Source organism: Neodiprion virginianus, chromosome 2 (assembly GCF_021901495.1).
Source record: "Neodiprion virginianus isolate iyNeoVirg1 chromosome 2, iyNeoVirg1.1, whole genome shotgun sequence".
NCBI lineage: Eukaryota > Metazoa > Arthropoda > Insecta > Hymenoptera > Diprionidae > Neodiprion > Neodiprion virginianus.
In genome coordinates, this window is record NC_060878.1 from 2,533,457 (window position 1) to 2,554,940 (window position 21,484).

At 36.4% G+C, this 21,484-nt stretch overlaps 1 protein-coding gene across 7 annotated transcripts in view; it reads left to right on the forward strand.

The window, feature by feature from the left end:
- Positions 1 to 15,528: 15,528 nt before the first annotated feature.
- Positions 15,529 to 21,484, forward strand: part of LOC124298482 (probable cytochrome P450 4aa1) — a 28,455-nt gene continuing 22,499 nt past the window's right edge. For 5 of the 7 annotated variants that reach the window (XR_006906819.1, XM_046750548.1, XM_046750547.1 and 2 more), the window contains exons 1-7: positions 15,529 to 15,710; positions 16,973 to 17,144; positions 17,230 to 17,610; positions 17,704 to 17,776; positions 18,016 to 18,554; positions 18,642 to 18,821; positions 18,884 to 19,072. Coding sequence is in view for 6 of the 7 variants with exons in the window: in XM_046750548.1 (XP_046606504.1) it covers positions 15,657 to 15,710; positions 16,973 to 17,144; positions 17,230 to 17,610; positions 17,704 to 17,776; positions 18,016 to 18,554; positions 18,642 to 18,821; positions 18,884 to 19,044 (1,560 nt within the window). In the remaining variant the exon portion in view is untranslated. Of the gene's footprint in view, positions 15,711 to 16,972; positions 17,145 to 17,229; positions 17,611 to 17,703; positions 17,777 to 18,015; positions 18,555 to 18,641; positions 18,822 to 18,883; positions 19,328 to 21,282; positions 21,373 to 21,484 lie in introns of those variants that run through there. The other 2 variants (XM_046750551.1, XM_046750546.1) reach the window with 2 other exon arrangements.

Here is a 21,484-nt window from a genome sequence, read left to right on the forward strand (position 1 = left end):
TGACGTAACACGCGGCCGTTTGCTGTAGCTGACTCGGCTGCCACGTGGTCAACGTGCCACGTGGCTAATTCCTTCTTTCGTTCTCTCTCTTGTTTTTTCATTACAATTCATCCCGCCGTGAAAGTTTTGCCGGATTATTTCTTCTGCATTATCGGGACCCTGCGACTTTAAAACGAAGACGAGATTCGTCCATCGTAGCTCGCGGTCTGGTCGTACATTATATTATTTTTCAATAACAAGCATTACATGTATTGTCTGCATTATTATGTTGTCAAAGGAATAAATCATGCTTAACATTTGCGACTCAATTGTTAGAATTATAATCAAAACTCTGGCGACAGATAAACGTTGACCTTGAAATATACTATACTCTTTATATTTTGTTCCCTTTCCTTTGTTCTTTTATAATTCTTCGAACACACGCGTGCCATTATCACCGTTGTGTAATAATCGTACATGCCGATTGTCTTCTCACTGTTTCATCAATAGTCTCTACGTTTCGCAGACATATCTGTACGAATTACGCATACACATTCGTCGTTTGCAAATTTTTAAAACGCGGGTAGCCGATATTATATTCACCGTTAACAACACCTTTCATTGTTCAGAGTTTTGCCGTACTTTTTTTTTTTCTCATCAGAAATTTTTTTGCCAGACCGCACAACTACAACTGTATTACATTACAAACGGGGACTGAATTTGTTTCTGTAGTTTGACGACAAGAAAAAAATACGTTAAGAATCGTAAATCTATTTATTATATTATTATCACGACGCGGCGCAACTGTTTTTATCGCATCTCGTGCAGGTATCTAACAATAAATACAAGATTCTTAAAATTAATTATGTTTCGGTACACGGGGCATTAACCGTTTAACCTAAGGTTCATGTACGTAAAAATTGCATCCAGGTCGCGTCACGTGCTCACCTGATGATTGATAACAATTTTTCTTCTCCTCATTCCTCATTCAGTTTGGAAAAATTTATGCCGAAGATACTCGTTGCTGCTTACATATAAGAACGGAATTTAACCGCAGCTGTTCTCCTATTTTCTTCTGTGACATATACGTATATATATATATATATATATATATGTATATCGCGTCTCGTTTTAATTACTTGTTAGTACTCACCCGTTTATCTCTCATGCCAGACTGTTAATGTAAAAACACATCTGCGTCAATGCCTAGGGAAATCCCCTGTTGCGGTTTACAATATACCTAATTGTCTTCATTATTCCTCTGTTTGGAAATCGCAATTTCGTCATTTGATTACTGATCAAACGGTTGCCACATGCGTGACGATCTGAAAAAAAATTCAGTAAAATCTTATAAAATATATAAGAAAATTTGTGAAAACTATCAAAGAGTTGAGATTTCGTGACTTTGAAAGATAAGTAAGAAAAATAGTGAGAAAATAAAATTTATCAATATTCCATTGCATATTTTACATATATATGTATACGTTTATTTTTACGTCAAAAATTCAATCCGACAATAATAACGATAACGTTTTTTTTCTCCATTCTTCCTTATTAATCTTTTGAAGTTACGAAATCAAATCTCCATCGTTTAACGTGTATCCAAATTTTCCGTTATATTTTATAAAATTTTTCCAAACATTTTCAGCTTTAAAAAAAGTAGGGCTTTTTGTTTCCAAGTTTTTAAATCATACCCGAGATACGGTGGTATGAAAATTTTTATTAAAAAAAAAATTGAAATAGCGTTCTTCGTCGCGTACTTTCGTGTGAAGAATAAAAAAAAGAAAAAAAAAATTATAAAACCAATCCGAGACATTGATTAATTATAATCCCGATCGAGACGTCACGGAATGCCCCATATACCTACATGTACACGTATCACGGTACCAACTACGCAGTTCTTGGTATTATTAAAGCAGCGTCGTTCGTTCGGTGTCAGAATTTTAATCGCATGAAATTAAAGCGGTAAATAGAAGAAGACGAACAAGAGCTTGCGCCGCCTGCAAATACACGGATGTAAATACACGCGCACACACACGCACACACACGCATACAGGGCATTATGCCTATTTCGTCACCTCGCAATACAGCAAGCAGTGACACAGCACGAGGTTTCTGCACTCATCCATCTTTCTATTCGCGGCATGGAAGGAGAAGGAGAAGCAAAATGAAAAAAAAAAAAAGTAAAAAGAAAAAACATAAAAAAAAAAATAAATAAAAAACGTTCTCAAACCAGCAATCTTATCTTATTTGTTAAATGTATCATCTCGTACGTGTGTACTTTGCAGGTATATTCGTTACCGGAGAAGATACTCATAATATATATATATATATATAAATGTATATATATATATATATATATATATAAATGTATAACTCATAGAATACTTGTGTATGCATATTATACGTACGTCGTCTAATCTAATTGCAAGCGTGACTCACAATCGGAACGTCTATCTAACTTGCATATTTTTTTTTTACATACCTATATGTATACGCTTAACGTATAATGAGGTAAATAAAAAAAAAAAAAAAAAAAAAAAAAAAAAAAAAAAAAAAATAAAGGAGGTGGACGCGCTGGTGCGATGTTTAATACCGTGTGAGTCACGATCGAATATCTTTATACAGTACTTCGGGAACGTATCGTAAATTATCGATGTCGTTATCGTTATCGTATTTACTTGAAAATCAAATTTCCTATTATTTGCTTTACCTCCCAACGCGTTTCGAGTCTAAGACTTTCGTCCAATTATATCAACACGTTCGGTTCAAAAAACCTCCTTTATTTGAGTAGGGAAAGACTTTGAGACGTTTTCGGTGACGTTTCGGTGAAATTGAGTGGTTTTTTGTTGTTTTTTTTTCTCATCTTCAAAATACGCGTCTTTCTCGCAATTTGATAACAATTCTATGCAAATTGAACAGCGGTTGTAGGATTTTTCAAAATATTCTGTCCATGTTTCATATAATCGAGAATTATTTAAGGGTGGTGGGGGGCGGGTTCAAAAGTTGGAAGAGTGAAGAATATTTCGAATGTCCGATATGTCGAAATTTCGAACATGCGAAGAGAAAATATAACGAACGATCAATTGTTCGGAAATCTTTCCCCCAACGACGATATTTTTTTTTTTCGTCGACACAAATTCTTTCCGGTTATAATTACGCTCGCTGTACGTATACTTAGTTATACTTATATCGCTGCACGATACAGGTATTTATATTGAGATTGGGTTAAATATCTCGGAGAACGTTTTCACGGCTTTTACACCGTTTCTCAATATTTTCGTAAGATTTTATTTTTTCAACGCAAACCTTCGATCACCCGCAGAATGACAACGCGGATACTCGCATGAAACCGGCGACGTCTTTGATAGTCGTTGCGTTGTTCTATTCATAGCATAATAAATTTTTAATTACACGCACAGTCGGTATGTAACATCGAAGTACTAAATCTATTTAATACCACAAATATTTGATCATTTTATTATATTCGTCGTGACGGTGTCACGTTTTTCAAATTTATACACAGGTATGTAATATTGTAATATTCAGGTTTGCGAATCTTATATTCCCACGCGTAATGATACGGTTATTGTTGATATTATTATTATTGTTGTTGTTGTTGTTGTTGTTATTATAGGGATACAGCTGTACAATAGAGTATAATAATCACATTTGGAGACAGTTGTCGAGAGTTTGACGTGAAACATCGGTAAACAATTGAGAAGAAAAAAAAAATCATTAGACATATAATCATCGAAAATATAATGATAATGTTAGGTTATAAATAAATATATACATATATTATATATAATTAGCGCCATTTCGCGAATCGTATAACTGATAACGTGGGTTACAAGGAGTGAAATAAAATCGCATATGTATAGTATAATAACAATAATAATAAAATTAATAATGATAATGATAACAATGACGGCAGTGATAATTTTTCGCACGTCATAGAACGACGATAATCTTGCCGTTATCGACATGCACGGGTTGTAAATATAATATATGTAACATACGTATGTAGGGAACTTCGAAATCTGGATTAAACTGGTTAGCTTCTCAATTCTTTGCAATACTTTCGTCATTTCGTCGCGCTTCCTCCTTCAATTTCCGCTCTCTCTTTCTCTCTCTCTCTCTCTCTCTTTCCTTCTCTCCCTCTCCGTCTTGACCTCTACTCTTTACCCGTATTTTTCCTCTCCTTTATCGTTTCGGTTTGTTCCTTCTCCCGTTGAGACGACGACACTCCACTAACAATGTATGCACCTTACCTTTACACGCATCGTCGGCATGTATCAAAGTTAATAAAACAAGTGAAAGTCGGTGTGCCGTATGTATATTTCCGTGCATCGGGAAATATTTATACGGTATAATATAGTCTTGGAACAGTGGTTGATAAATGTAGATTTTTTATACAACTAGCCATAATAATCGTCCGATTTACCGTTTCTGTAATTTGTAATTTGACAATTTATGGTTGTACGGTAAGGAAGAAAGTAGGATGATGAAATATCGATTAGATTAACTCGAGAAACTACGGATGTGAGAATAAAATGAAAAATGGTAAGATTTTACTTGGTGTAAAATTCTGTGTAAAATTGTGTTTTTATTTTTATATTTCGTATTTCTCCTTCTATTCATCCTCGCGGAGGGTGCAAAAAAAAATCGTATCGTTCGACAGCGGGTTATTGAATTTTTGAAATAAATATTCTTTGACCAGACTGTACCCGACTCCGTCTCACAACCGATGTGGCATGCCAACTGTAGTGGAAATTTCCACTGCCATGCCGGTCGAGTAACGCGCCTGTGCGCTTCTCTCTCTCTCTCTCTCTCTCTTTCTCTCTCTGTGCGCATGCTCAATGCCGATGAGCGACGACGAGAAGAGCGGATGTAACGTGGTATAAGTGTAGAATACGAGTCTACCTCCAATGTGTTCGTGAACGTCTGTCTCTTCGTCAGCTATCGGTGGGCCGCACCTAAAAAACCTGCAGACCGTCTCCGCCTTTCGTACGCGTATGTCCCTCTCGTATAATCGGGCCTTAAGCTCGTTTTTACGGAGAAATTTTAACCAGTGGCGATAACTATGATCGGTCGGTTACGTAACGCCCGAGTTTTCTCGGTCGGTAATTCGACGTGTTGTTGGGCGGCTGATTATCTATTTTCTTGACTTTAGATACGCTGATTGTTGCGATGTATATACCGGGACAATATCTTGAAAGTTGAAAATCAACCGCGCATGCGCGAGTTCTATCGCCCCTTTGCGCAGGCTTGCCATCCCGAGTTTTCAGCTGTCGAACTGTTTCTGCCAGCGATGTAGTTGATACGAATTTTCGAGGTTAGAATCTCGAATAATCGAAGCGGTGACTCGGAAAGGTTTGGAAAGCATTTGTTATTTGGTCGAAAAATTGATTCTTCGAAGAACGGTCGGAATTTAACGCTTACGCTCTTTGAAACTTCAAACGTACACATTTTGCTTAGGTTGGCCCGCCTGCATCGCGGACAGAAATATCGCGGCGGGAAGATTTGGCCGACCAATGAGATTGAATTATTCGGCGCATGCGCGGTTGATTTTTAAATTTCAAGAGATTGTCTCGGTATATCGTTGAATAATTACTAGCGTATCTTTTTACGAACGCGTGTATAATTTGATTTTATCCCGATTCCATATCACCGGATGTTTTGTGAGCGATGATTCGAACGATTTTTGAACCGGTCATGTTTTCGGTCGGTAAGGAAGTTTGTTCTAACCTTCGCCATAATACCGTACGATGATTAGATATATGGATACAAAATACACACGTTTATTCTAAATAAATATTACGGTCCCAAGTCAGGTTGACAAAACTCTCGGTTTCACTCTTCTCGGCTTTACGTTATACGTGCGTATACCTGTACACTTGTTTGAAGAAAAGAATGAGACGAAATGAGAAAAAATTTGCAAAGAAAAACAACAAAAAAAGAAAAACAATTCTACCTACACGTGGCGACGCGACGTTGTTAAAATACCTCGATCGAACGAATCCGCAGCAACTAATTCACAGAACCGACCTTATGGATATTCTTTTTTTTTTTTTTTTTACTATCTCGACACTTGACTGCATTTTACTTTTCTCTTTCCTTTTTTCTTCCCTGGCAAAACTACGTCTGTTTCACAGCCTTCGCGGTTCGACGAATTCCCCTTAATAAGATACGAAGATTAAGGTTCTAGGTAACCCGCAGCGAAAACATACATCGCAACATTGTAACTCCCGACAACCGTTCATCCGTATAATAACAATAAAATAACATCAACGAATCAAAAACGTCCGGTTACCGATAAAAAAAAGAAAAAAAAAAACAAAAAAAAAAACAGAATTCTCAACACCGCACAGGTATTTTGATTTATTTCATCGGTCATGCTTATATTTTAACCATTGCCATTTTGCGGACAACTCGTTATAAATTATCATAATACCTATATGTTAACACATGTTACGTGTACTGTACGTTATTGTATTCTAAGTGTACCAAATTTATTGTTATATTACTCACTTATAATTATCCAATCGTGATTTTATTGTTTTTCTACTTTCGTCCCCTCCCTTTTTCCTTTACTTTTCGTTTGTAATTATTTTATTCGTCTCACGAGAATTGACGTTATATTTGCCGTTCCTTTGCAACGGACTGTACCAACGGTATAAATGTGTGTAAATACACACACACACATATATATATACATAATGTACGTAAGCATTGCGGCCCCGTCTTCTCGGGGTCCCTCCCTCCCGTCCCCTCCATGGGGGCCTCATGGCGCCTGTTCATTTGCTCGTGTAAACTTCTCCTTTGCTTAGGTATGCGGGCAATGTATATATATATACATATATATATATATATGTTATGCGCATTATATACGTCCGTTTCCATTCATCCAGCGACATTTAAACTTTTGAAAGAACTGCGCTACATGAATGTGCATATGTAAATATAATTTGGTACGTTTTATATATTTTACATATATACTTTTTAACACATATATATATATATCCAGGTTTAACCGTGCGCGTTGTTAGATTCGTCTTGTACCTGAATAAAACACCAAAATCGCACCGCATTTGGCACTATAACTGTTTGTATACATATTTGTATTATACGGTTATACGAGATGAAAAGAGAATGAGAAAAAAAAAACAAAAAACGATAAAGAAATCAAACGAGCTTTACACATGTTTGAAAGTTTGTTTTAATGACGAATATAATGATAGGAATAATAATCGAAACTGAAGCGTTTTGCCATTGTAAAATTTTTCACGCTTATGTAATTCTTATACCGTACCGTAATTATTTTTACAAGTATATATGTAACGTATATGATAGGAATATATCGTTTCGAGTTCCGATGTATTATTTCAATATGTATGATAGGGTAATAATATTAGAATTCAATAGATCTTTACTTGCTGCGGTTAAAAATAATTCTATGTGTGGTTAATATTATAGAATCGATTATTGTCGATAAGTATAATATATATATATATATATATATGTATATATATGTTTATAACATATTGGACAGTTCGGTGACTGTAATGCTGGGTATCGCGCGTATCTTGAATATTATTTATTTCTCACCAAAACCGTACGTGAAAGTGATATTTCAATTCTACGAAATGATTTGATTTCATCACGACTCTGTAAAAACGAAATTATAATAATTGATTGGAAAGGAACCGTGATTGTGTATTTTTGTAACTTTGTAAATTTATACGAGGACAAGATCTGTTATATATATATATATATATATATATATATATAAAAATATGTTTATGTAAATTGAAAAAAAAAAAAAAAAAACGGAATTCACTGAAAATCCTTGAATTATCATAGAGAAGAAGAAATTAATTGGCAAACGAGAAATTTTTCATCGCGTTGATTTAAACACGGTTGATTTTCGTGTCAGATAAAACGAAATTACATCGTATAAACGTATCATTATTAATTTGTCAGTCAATTTTCCTTTATATCTTTTCTTGAAATTAAAAGATTGAGAAAGTAAGAAACCAAAAAAATTAAATAACGAAATAAATTGATTAAAAAAAAAATAATAATAATAATAATAAAACAATTGTATTAACCTATATAAATCAACTGCTGCAAGATTTTTATACACCGTTATAATTCATTAACGTACGTTTGGGAGAAATTTCGTCAAACGGATGAGACTCGTACATGGGATGATTTTCTTTAACCTGCGTTATACTTTCTCAAACACGTTTCATAAATTTCTGTTGATCCCCCCCCCCCCCCCCCCCCTCCCCAAGACTGCGATACGAAATTCTTTATTTACCAGATAATTTTAAGATAAGAACGTGTTTTTTTTTTTTTTTTTTTTCATTTCAGTTTTTCTTATCGATGTACCCTCTCTCTTCTTCTTCTTCTTCTTCTTCCACCTCGATCCCGTTTATTATCGCTGCTAAAAGTTAAACGATGTTGATTTTAATCTTACAAAAGACTCCGTGTTTTGTATATTCGAGATAGCGATACACCTAAATTTATAACTACAGATCGTAAACGAAAGAAAGAAAAGGTTAAAACTGACGCGGTTCGATTATGTTTAATGTTTTTATCATTATTTGTTTCCTCTTTTCTTTTTCCTTTATTTATGAAAAAAATTCTCGCTACTCCGATATTCCGACCCTTAAAACGTTAAGTGTTAAATTTATATAACATGTATGTATACGAATAACGGTGCTCGGATAAGTTATATTTATTATATATATACATCGATTGATCCTTTATGCGTTTTTATCGTTTGACCTTGAATTTTACTTGCGTTAATAATAATGTTAAACAATATATGAATAAGCTGATACAGCTGGTGATAAGGGTCTGTCTTGAACTATTCACTTTTATTACTTCTCGCCGGTTCACGTGCCGCTTCGTACAATAATACACACCACGGAACTATTTTAACCTATGCGAGCTAGCACAGCGAGAATTAGACTCCTTAGAATCTCGCGACGAATGCTGCCGAGTACCGGTAGACGAACTTTGTTATACCTATTTCTAGAAATTCTTCAAATTTTTTTTCATCCTTAGATCCATACATGTACGTATATGCATATGTGAACGTTCGGATACTTGGACAAAGTGTCTCTTTTTTCAGCTATATACATATATGTACGTATTACAGAGACGAGTGCGTTACAGGAAAAAAGATGATACACAGGGTGGTCACTCATCTGAAAAGTCTGGAAAACCAGGAATCGTTAGGGAATTTTTATTTTCGTCGTGGAGAAAGCTGGAAAAATACGTAGTTTTTCATCATTGGAATTGAAAGGGATTTTTGTTTTTTTTCGTCCCACGTTACAGCTTTTTTTTAATTCGAATTTTAATCACTAATTATTAAAAACTTAGTAACTTACTAGGACTGGGAAAATTTCTCCAAAATTTGTGGAAAGCCTGATGTTGTACTGCGTTATTCAGGCGTGAATTAAGACAGCTTCTTCAGACGTTGCAGCAGCGCTTTATTCTTTATCTGTACTGTAAACGGGCAAATATTTCATCTATTTTCAGCGTACGAGGAGCCCGGTGTATAGCATACGTTCCATTGCCAACTTGAGAAACTTGAATGTATGCACACATAGTTTTGCTTTCAATATTTTTCTCAAGAGAATTTACCTGTGACGAAAAAGCGATGAAAATTGATTTTTAAATTTTTTGTAATTTACAAAAAAAAACATTATACCCAACATGAGAATCTATTCAACCGTACGTTGGATAAAAACCGAAACAAAAAAGATTTATACAAGTCGTTGGTATGGTTATTACCTTTACTGAACAAAATTTATAGGCCATTCGTTGAAATTTCACAACACGTAGAGTTGGAACTAATTATTTTCACTTTTAAGATAATTATCGTCCAACAATTGCCTTGGAATATCTCATATAATATACGTATATATTTAGGTAGAGTATAGTTTTCCTAGGCGGCTTCGAATAGCATCGTACCCAAGTTTGGGTAAATAACCTGACTCAATTCTACGAATTGACCCGAAGTTGATGGATTTTCATCCTGACCACCCGGTACGCGAAAACAGTTACATGGATGTTTCCTAAAACTGAACAGTTTTTACTGCAACGTGCGCTGGTATTTAAGAGAGAGAGAAATAAAACCAAAAAAACCCAAAAAAAATTTCGAACCCGTATTTTACCCCGTCCTCTGCTTTTTCACGTCCTACGATAGTGTTTAAGTATGCATCCGCAGTGTGTGCAGTAAATCGTTGTAGGAAAAACGGAAAGTAATATAAATAAATCTAAAGATTAAACGAAATAATAAACATTTATTCTACTCGTTGAAGCTGGCGTTCGACGTTGACTGATCGTGTTTTATTTTTTTTTTATATTATACACAAGCTAGACTCAACGCTTTGCTTTTTTTTCACCCTTGGGTCATGGATGGATTTTTTATTTTTTTTTTTTTGTTTGTTTGCGAGAAGCTGAAGTACGTCGCTGCCCTTGTCGATTTATTTCGAAATTCCGTTGGATTTTGTGTTTAGCGCAAAAAACTTTTTAACAATATTACGGTTTTCTTAATCAGGGTGTTTGCCTTTTGTTTTTTTTTTTTTTTTTTAGTTCGCGAAGTTAACAACCACTTGTTTTGTTATCTACGCAAACTATGCATCTAGGAATCACGTGTCCGCAAGTCACGATACAGTTGGTGTACGTTGTACGGAACAGTCATTGAACAATCCCTGTCCTCGAGCATCTTTGACTATTTTTATTTTCCTTTCATTATTTTTATTTTTTAGTTTTTATTTTTTTTTCCACTTACGTCCATCGTGTAATAACCTGCACAAGAGTGTTATGGCTGTAGCAACTGGTTCTTATCTCTCGTTTCAGTTTCAACGTACTTGTAATACGCGGTAGACCCGTTGAACCTTTCTAGTTTCTCGGTCGTCCGTGTAACTCACTAACAATCAGCTTTGTATATTACCACTCTATGTATATATATATATATATATATACGTATATACATATTTTTGCCTCTCCGAGAGCACTTGGAAACTTTTGAGGTCGTGGTGTGTTTCTTTCTTTTTTTTTTTTTTATATTCTTGGAATTTTTTAATTCTATTACACCATTTTTGTTCGGCCCCCCCCCCTTTCATCCTTCTTCTAACATACACGGCACTCTCTGTCCTTCAACTCGCTAATCTACTTCTATAGTTAGTCAAAGTTCTTTGACTCTGGAATGGATTCTTGATCATGCAGGGCCGTGCGTAATATATATACGAATTATACGTACGGAAATTTCGATGGGAAAGGTCGACTGTTCCGGTTTCAACATGTCTATTTTCTTTGTTTTCAATTACGACTATCGCAAAACAATAAAACTTGCGATATTTCTACATATAATGCAGATATTGACACGTAAACGGATAGTTATTTTCGAATAGTGAAAATCTTATCTCAAATTTGAGACGTGAAAGAAACATGCAAGAAAAAAAAAAAAAAAAAATCGAACGTACGATTGAATATTTACAGTACGGTAAAATTTAGATTATTCCTAACGAAGCCGATAGATTCCTCACGAAATTTCGAGACGATTCTTCCTTTATGCGAATTTCGAGGGATCGATGGTTTTCGAGATAGAGAAACTCCAAGTTAGCGAGTCGTTGATGGTGCAGCTTCTCTGGGCGTGGCTGACCGCGACTACTCGCCCCGCCCTCACTGGTCACGTGTCAGCATGCCGATTGGGCCCAACTATCGGGCTCTGTAACTCGAAAACGAAGCGTCTCACGAATATCGTGTAAAGGAAGTTTAGCCTTGAAATTCCGTAAGGAATGCTTTAAAAATATTTTAGACCAAGTTTACCTCGATCGAGATTATCCCTGATGTGTCAAAAAAAAAAAAAAAAAAGTGTAAAAAAAAATCGTAACACTTCGGGACATTTTTTGCACACAGATTTTCGTCGTTAATTTACGTAACCTGTATTCGAAATAAACAAAAGTAAATGGAGAGACATGACCCATCTGCATTGTATTATAGCCTTAACGTCAACTTTTTCCCGGGTCTCGAGTCCCGGGGCGATGGGTCTAAGATATTACATGACGTTGGTATATGTGTACACACAGCGTTGACCTTGATATGCGACCTTGAACGCACACACGCGTCGGGTACGAGTGAACCGGTTCACCCTGGGAGGCTCGATTCAAATCTCCCGCGATATCCTGCAGGTAGCTCTGAGCTCCTTCCGGTTTGCCCGACCGCCTGTGCTCTTCTATCGCAAGTATATTATGTATCTGTGGTATGCGTAACGATACCGTTGAGACTGTACGTGTAATAAAATATATTCGTCCGCGTGTCTCGTGTCCCATATACATGTATAATTATTACATACGTGTACAATGTGAACGTGTACATATAGGTGTATAATTTTGTGCAGCGTCATTCGTTCGCCTCGCACTCGGATCAGGCGTGATATTGAAATCCTTTCCTACTTCCTCCATGATATCTAGGATCCGTAGGTGTACATATGTATACGTTATATACATATGCATATAGATATACGTGTACCATGGATATATAAGGGACTCAGGAATTTGACCTGCCGGTGCAGCTGATCGACGATCAGAGAGAGAGACAGAGAGAGAGAGAGAGAGGGAGGGAGGGAGAGAAAGTCGTCATAGATTGTTCGAGAAAAAATAATACCACCTTGGAACTATTGCGTGTGATTATGCAAACGTATTGTACGTGTAATACAGCTTCCTTCCTAATTCTCCTATTCAAAGCGCATTATATGCAGGCAGCGGCAGCCTCCCTTTCACTAATACATACCTGCTACGTAACGTATTACATGCAAATGTTACACACGTGTACGATATCCGGTATTCTCAATGTTAATTGTTGTTATAATAAATTCAGTATACATCGTTTACAGTCGTATCCGATTTTTATTTTTTTTTTTCCTTGAAACAAGCATTCAAGATTTATAACTTTGGATTTTTTTTTTTTTTTTTCTCATCGTTTCGCACATATCGTCGGAAAATAAAGTGAAAGATATATACTGTTGAAATTTTTTTTTATTATCATCAACGATCGAGCGCAGTTTTATATATATTATATATATATATATATATATATATATATATATATATATATATACTTATGTATGTGGGCTATTCCGCGTCAACCGGATCAGTCATCTCTCAGATATTTTTTTAATTTGGCATGTGGATTGTGTAGGGGGAGTTAGATTTTTGTGCCAAAGCGCGAATCTCATAATGCAAAATTCGATTTTTTATTAACAATAACAAATTAGACTCCCATTTTTTTCAAAAATTCATAACTTTGGCAAAAAATTAAATACAATATATTTTTTTTTTTCAAATTACGCGGAAAGCTCCATAGAATTTAAAAAAAAATACGAAATGGTAAAAAAAAGTTGTTATCAATTGTTTATTTAACAATTAATTTTTCAAAGATTTTTAAAACAGTGACTGACACGATCAAAAAATTTTTTTAAAATTCTGACATGTTCCTTGAACCTTACTACAACCTGTGAATTAATTCCAGAGGGGTGTTTTTTTTCGTTTTCGAGTAAAAAATCATTAAAGGTGTCGATGCGCATGAAATTGCGGCGCGCCGAGTCTCTACGTAATGGCGGGCGGCCGGTTGCCGTTCATCGCTACCCCGCGGTGGCGTCGCAGCGTTATTTTAGAGTCATTTTCACGATGTAGGACATGATTGAAGAATCTGAAAAAAATACTGTACCTTCACAAGGCCTGCTCAAAGCGATAAGTGAAGTTTCAGGAATGTGTTTTTATTTCAAAATAAGTAGCAAGTTATGTAATTATTATCATTTATGTGCACTCTCATGGTGTGTAACCGTTATTTTGAATCTCTGTAATAAAAAAACGGTGAAAAACACATTCCTGAAACTTCACTTATCGCTTTGAGCAGGCCTTGTGAAGGTACAGTATTTTTTTCAGATTCTTCAATCATGTCCTACATCGTGAAAATGACTCTAAAATAACGCTGTGACGCCACCGCGGGGTAGCGGTGGACGGCAACCGGCCGCCCGCCATTACGTAGAGACTCGGCGCGCCGCAATTTCATGCGCAACGACACCTTTAATGATTTTTTACTCGAAAACGAAAAAAAACACCCCTCTGGAATTAATTCACAGGTTGTAGTAAGATTCAAGGAACATGTCAGAATTTTAAAAAAATTTTTTGATCGTGTCAGTCACTGTTTTAAAAATCTTTGAAAAATTAATTGTTAAATAAACAATTGATAACAACTTTTTTTTACCATTTCGTATTTTTTTTTAAATTCTATGGAGCTTTCCGCGTAATTTGAAAAAAAAAAATATATTGTATTTAATTTTTTGCCAAAGTTATGAATTTTTGAAAAAAATGGGAGTCTAATTTGTTATTGTTAATAAAAAATCGAATTTTGCATTATGAGATTCGCGCTTTGGCACAAAAATCTAACTCCCCCTACACAATCCACATGCCAAATTAAAAAAATATCTGAGAGATGACTGATCCGGTTGACGCGGAATAGCCCATGTATGTCTGCGTTGGCGGTGTGACATGTAAAGAACGCAAAATGAAGCGTTTAATTTCTAACCTGTAAGATATAATTTATGTGTCTCTGGATATCTGCCATGTGCATGAAATGTGATGAAAGAACAAAAAAAAAAAATCTTCCTTTTTTTTCCTTTCTGAAAGTCAAGTATTTATTATACCAAGATTTTTATTTCTCGTGACAAATCATCATCTAGCTTATTATACATGTATGTACATAAGTGTATTGTGTTGACGTCGGTTGTTTTCGAGGGTGACAAGAAAGGAGAGAAAAATTCTCTTCATACTGCGTAAAATATCTACCGCTAAAGTCAAATATTTAACATGCACTTACGGTTATACAAGAGATTTGTAAATATACGCGTATATGCGCAATATATACGAGGGATTTTTATTTCGGGGAAGCTGGTTTCGGTGGTTTCATTTCGTACATTTTCGAATAAAAAATATTTAAGTTGAGACAAAAATGGCTGATTTCCGTTTACAAAAAAAAAAAAGAAAAAAAAATCTGTTTCTTCCTCTGTATCATCATCAGTTATGATGCTGGACCACATGAAAAAAATTCCACACGCGTCCACCGTCTGAACCATTTTACAACTTTTCTAGGACACATTTTCCAATTGAACTATCAGGTCATCTGAAATCGTAATGCTTGTACTTATAAATTAGTACACCCTGTATGTACGTATACATACGTTACACGTTTAATTTCATTAATAAGATGTAAAGTATCGTAGAAATTGAAGGTCAAAAAAAGAAAAGGTTCCCGCACGGGGACCTTGGACTCCGATTTTTGTCTTGGCAGTTTCGAAATTTATTTTAGTTAAATTTTGTTTCCTGAGCGCTTCGCAATTGGAAGCTCCCACTTGTGACAAACTGGTTTTTAGTCTGATTTTTGTTAATTCGTACGAAACCGGTATTCGGAATAGTAGGGGCATCCTTCTTGATAGTCCTAGGAAAGTTCACTTCAGATATTCATACATCTTTTGCCATCGATTCGTAACCTACGTCGAAGTTAAGAGTAAATGAATTTCTTCGTCTTGGTTACGAGTGTTCAAGCAATTTATGTATTCAAAAATCTCAAGTTTTTTTATGTAAGAATCTAACATGGCGATCCAATGGCCTGGTTTCGAATCTTTGTCTTCCGTTCACGTCTTTCCCGTAAGTATATTTCAAGATTGTTATCATTAATCAATCTATCATCCCATATAGTTTTGTACTTGTTGTTGGGGTTGTTTGTCTATCGATTTATACTTTTATGGATAATTTCGTTTGGTAAATACTTCAATTTGGTTTTTGGAGTTCGATCAAGGTATAACGTATCTAATGAGGCTCCTCCAATGAGGGCTGGAACTTGATCATATTCTACAGACATTTGTTCTCTCTCTTCGTTTACCTGTATTACATACTAATTGCACTGCTTTGCAAAATTTTTTTGCACAAGGTGAACTGAAAAATTGATTATAATACATGAAATAATTTTATCCTCTTTATGTGCTATTTATTGGATGGCCGGTACAAACTTTTTTACTCAAGTCTTCGAGTGACTCGAGGCGGACAAATCGCACTTACAAGCAACGGTGAAAAATCGAACTAATCACGCGCGAAGAACTGTTTGAAAAATTTACACCGTGAGAGAATTAATTTTTATTTTTTTTTTCAAATCTATCGTTCGTCGTGATAAAATAATTGCGAAGAATCGGTTGGAACGGATCGAACCGAGTTTCAGACGGTCTTTCAAACCTCCGAACGGTCAATTTATCCAAATAATTCATTTCACGGAGGATAAATTTTGTGAGAATGAAAATTTTTAAGTACTCCCGGAATTCATCGACACAAGTTCTCAAAACGGTCTTCAGTACCTTTTGCGAAACTGGCTGAGTAAGGTTCCAGACATCAGGAATGATAGCTCGTTTGAAATTCTATCCAAAGATTTTCCCGGATGAAAATTTATTATTTTTAACCATTACACCACGTATTGTTATTCAAGTGGCCATAGAAAAATGTGGCAAATAATATTGTCACGGTTGTTTACCTCTTCCGTTGATGGCTATGCTATATCCCGTCAAGGTAATTGCCAATACAATCTACGTTTTGTCTATTATTCTTATATCTACTTTGAAAACTCCATTTTTTTATTCACAAATATGAACAATCGGTATAGTATAATTTATAATGATGAGCAACTGTACTTTGACCATAATACTGTCTCTACTTATTTTTTAATAATAGGTGTATACGTCGATACGATTTGTTTTATGATTTGTCCAGTTGGTATTAATTCACGTACACCGATATACGTGAGAACGGATCGCATGGAGACATGTTTTACCAGTCAGGACACTAATGGCAGTTGGACCTCATTGCACGTCTCGAATGTACCGAGGTCGAAAACCTTATCGTTCTTTGACATATTTTTCCAGTCGGATTTCAATGCGAGCCATGCTTGGGCGTGCGTCGCGCTGCTGGCAGTCCTCTACGCCTTTCGTGCATTCTGGAATTACTTCAGGACCGTTAAATTCATCCTGACCAATTTAAACGGCCCCCCGGCATTGCCTTTGGTAGGGAACTGCCGTCTTGTCACAGATAAAGATCGTGAGTTGATGTAATCTCCATCCCCTCAGGACCACCCACGAGAGGACCCTTTAACGTCCCATTACCGCTGTCTTCCTCTGCTCAGTTTTGCAGCGTATGTCTCATACGAGGTACGACATGTACGGTACCATCTTCAGGATATGGCTGACGGTGTTACCGGTGGTGATCCTCCTCGAGCCGGCCGACATTCAGGTGGTTCTTGGCAGCACCAAGCACTTGGAGAAGAACGTCTTCTACAGTTTTTTACACAATCTGGTCGGCGATGGATTGGTACTGAGTGATGTTGACCGTTGGAAAATTCATCGGAAAATCCTTCAACCAGCTTTCAATATGAATATTCTTAATCGGTTTACCGACACTTTTATCGATGGTGCCAATCGCCTAATCCGGAAGCTCATGAATTCTGCCGAGAAGAATATCGATCTGACCAAGTTCGTGAACGACTCGGTCGTCAACATTCTGAACGGTGAGTGTCGTGCTTGTTTCCCTTCTTTTTATTTTTTTTTTTAATGTTTTTGCCACGACGAATGGACCGTGAATTCGAACGTGAAACTTTCAGAGATCGTTTTTGGAGTGACTGTAGCTTCCAAAGAGCAGAGGCAGACGGAAGACGAAGAATCACCCTTCAGAAAGTAAGTGACAACGTGCCACGAACCCAAGGCGGTGATTCTAGAGCCAAGGAAAACTAGCTCGGTATTGAAAGTATCCCGTCTCGTTAATCGTTGTTAAATACATATAGCGGACATAGCTGAAAGGTGTTCCAGTTTGCACAGTTACTTGACATTTGGTCGAACAACGTTGAGGTCACCAACTCTCTCATGGGGGATGTGCAGAGAAATTTGTAATGCTTTTTTTTCTCATCGATTGGCAGGGGTCAATTAACGGCTCTGTATCGTCTGATGCGTCCGTGGCTCTGGGTGAACCGGATCTACGAGATGACAGCCGCCGCAAAACGTGAAGAGGCCTTTCACGCAGAGCTCCTTACGATCTGCAAGAAGATGATGGACGAGAGGCGAGAAGTTATTGGGAAGAGGAAGCCGGATGTGAAACACGAGGTTGACGATTCCCAGCGGAGGACGTCCATCTTGGAATTCATGATCGAAGCAAGTAAGAAAAATCCGAGCATTACGGAGAACGACATCCTCAACGAGTGCTGCGCGTTCATGCTCGTCGGCCAGGATGCCGTCGCCTTTGCAATTACCATCACGATGTTTCTTCTTGCGGCGCACCCCGAGTGGCAGCAGAGGTGCGTTCGAGAGCTGGAGGATATCTTCGAGGGTGACTCAAGATCACCGACGACGGATGATCTTAGGAAGATGCGCTGCCTCGAGATGTGCATAAAAGAGTCGCTGAGACTCTATCCGAGCGTTCCGGTCTTCGGTAGAAAGTTGAGAGAGGACACCAAAGTTGGTTGGTGGAGGTTCCTCTTCTTCTCATTCTACAGCTAGCCATGTCCTCTGTAGCATATTTTTCAAGATACTCCTCTTTCTCTTCTAGGAAAATACGTGATCCCTGCAGGATGCGAAGTTATGTTTCTCCCCTACGTCACCCACCGACTACCACATTTCTATCCAGATCCCCACACCTTCGATCCGACGAGATTCGACCCTGACAGCAATGAAAATAGACACCGCTATGCCTATTTCCCTTTCAGCGCGGGGCCGAGGAACTGTATCGGTAAGTCAAGGTGCGGATGATGATCGCGAGTCGAGTGATCTTGGAACGTTTCTCCGCTTCAGGGTATAAGTTTGCGATGTTGGAAATGAAGGCGTTGATCAGCGTAGTCCTTCGGAACTTTCATCTTAGTACGGTACCAGGGAAGGACGAGTTACGGCTGAAGTACAGGATTACTTTGAGGGCTCAAGGCGGTGTCTGGGTTAATTTAAGACGGAGATATTGAAATTCGTGTGAATTGGACGAGGTGTTGGGTAAGCAGAAGTCCACTGACTACGTTTTTTATTAGGAATTTTTTCAGACTTTTAAAAACGGCGTTTTCGGAATTGGTTTTCATTTTTCTTCTACTCTACTGGTAACTAAAGAAATCTGAAAAAAATTCCGAGACCCTTTTTGGTCGGTTGCATCATCGTACTAAAAAATTATCAAAATTGAAGGGGGTGAGGTCGAATGACAGCGTATATACTAAATATTAATGTTGAGAAAAAATAAAGTAAAACAAAAGTCAACACTGAATTCATAATCGAAGTGTACCTAACAGTACATTATGTAACAAGGGAATAAAGGCGACTTTTATTCCTGTGTTACATATTAAGACTTTATTCTCGATTCAACTCTGGCCGCAATATTTATTTGAAAATTGGGAATTTTAAATTGATCTCATATATCCCGCTGATTCAGATTTGCGGGAAATTATGATCTCACGATCTCATATTTCCCGTAAATTCCTTTTCGGGAAAAATATTTCACTTTTGTCCCGCGTTTGAGGTCAGAAAACTTTACTTTATGGTTGAGTCGGGAATAATATCTATTTTTTTTTTTTCATCTTCTTCGCCCTTGTTTCGTGTTACAGGTGTAATTTAATATTCGCAATCCACGTAGTTTGTTTTATCTTTCAACAAACCATTGCCGGATAGGTAGATAATTTATTTTATTCAACGTCTTGAAATTTACAAAGAAAGAGTCTATTCTTATTCCTCATATTTTCTTACCCATATATTATACGTTATACATGTAACCCAATTATTACACGAACCGAACTTAAGTGGGTGTATTAATATTACATGTACGGATAGCCAGCTTGAAGAGAAAAAAATTCTGTACATATGTGTGATGTACACTTTTTATACACCCACTAATCATATCGTTGCGAATGATCGCCTTTGAGCCAGCGAGACGACAATTCGGCGCCGTAAATTTCGTCTGTCTGGATCGTCATCGAGCATCCGATGAGCCGTATAAATTTATATTCGCCTGACGCAGATACGCGATCTATTATAAAAGAAATATAAATTCAGAGGAGACATTTACGGTGACAATTTGCGAAATTTTATGTCTACGCTTTTATTTGTTTCCCAATGTCACGCGTATTATTCACTTGTAAAAATATAGATGGTACATTTGTTACACCGGATAAGAAAAAGATAAAAATTTTACACTTATTTTTGTGCCTGGGTAGAGTCAATTATTTTTTTTTTTATTTCTCATGCATCGAAACGATGGAAAAATATATACACCGACCCTTGGAAGTTTGCTTCTGTAGTCTTGGGAGAAATAATAACGATTCGATAATTTCCCTAGCAAAAGTATACAGAGATTTTGGGCCTGGGATTTGTGTACGTGATTTATTACACGTCAAGTGATATTAAACGGATGAAAATTAATGTTTTTCGAAAAAGTCTGATTCCCGATTGAAGAAAATCTGTCATTTCAATTATTCAGATGATAAAAAACCGAAACAATATTATTTTTGTATAAAAGTGATTTAAATGTGAAACCGAAGTTTGTTTAATTGTTACTTACAATAAATGTTTGAGAAAATAACTAATTTGTCTTTTAATCCGAAATACCGTTGTGGTTTCTAGAAAAAAGGAAACATTATCTAATGAAACTATTATTTCATTTATTCGTTACGTGGAAGAAATCAAAATTGACATCTAGAATCCAGACTCAAAATTCGTGATCACCGGTTTTATATCTTACATTATGGATAATGTTGCAAAAAAATAAAGGCCTGAGCTAGAAAAAATAGCCTGATTTAATAATTTTTTTTTTTCTTTCAGTCGATTTTTATTTTTATCGATCACTTTTTTTCTTCACTTTCCGTACAAAAATTCTGAACAAAATAATTCGTCTATAATCTTTTAATCCCCGTTAAAACAAGTTTTGCGTAACCGTTGCACTCTTTTTATTTGTGTATGATAACTTGTACGTTTCTATTCGGTAGCGAAACTTGCGAAACTTTCTCCTCGGAAGTTACACGCGGTGTTTGTAAATTTTTTAACGTGCGTATTTTTTCTTAGGTATCCCCCCCCCCCCCTCCCTTTCGTTTTAATTCACAACTACGCGTGTACAACGGTATGATTTTCGAGGGTTAAATGCGTTTAATATTTTCCCCGATTTTCACCGTCAAAAGTTTTCATTCTTTTATTTTTATTTGATGATAAAAAAAAAAAATTTGCAGATTCAATTTTAACGCCGTCCGATGGACGCATAATGATTTCTCGAACGACAGAACGAAATACATTAATGCAGTTACTTACGGACATGAATTATTCATGCGGTATGTAATTCTTTAACATCCAACCAAATAGGCATATTTTCAAGTACACATATTGTACAATTGTTTGCGTAATTAGCTTATGCGAAGGTCGCTGATTCTGATT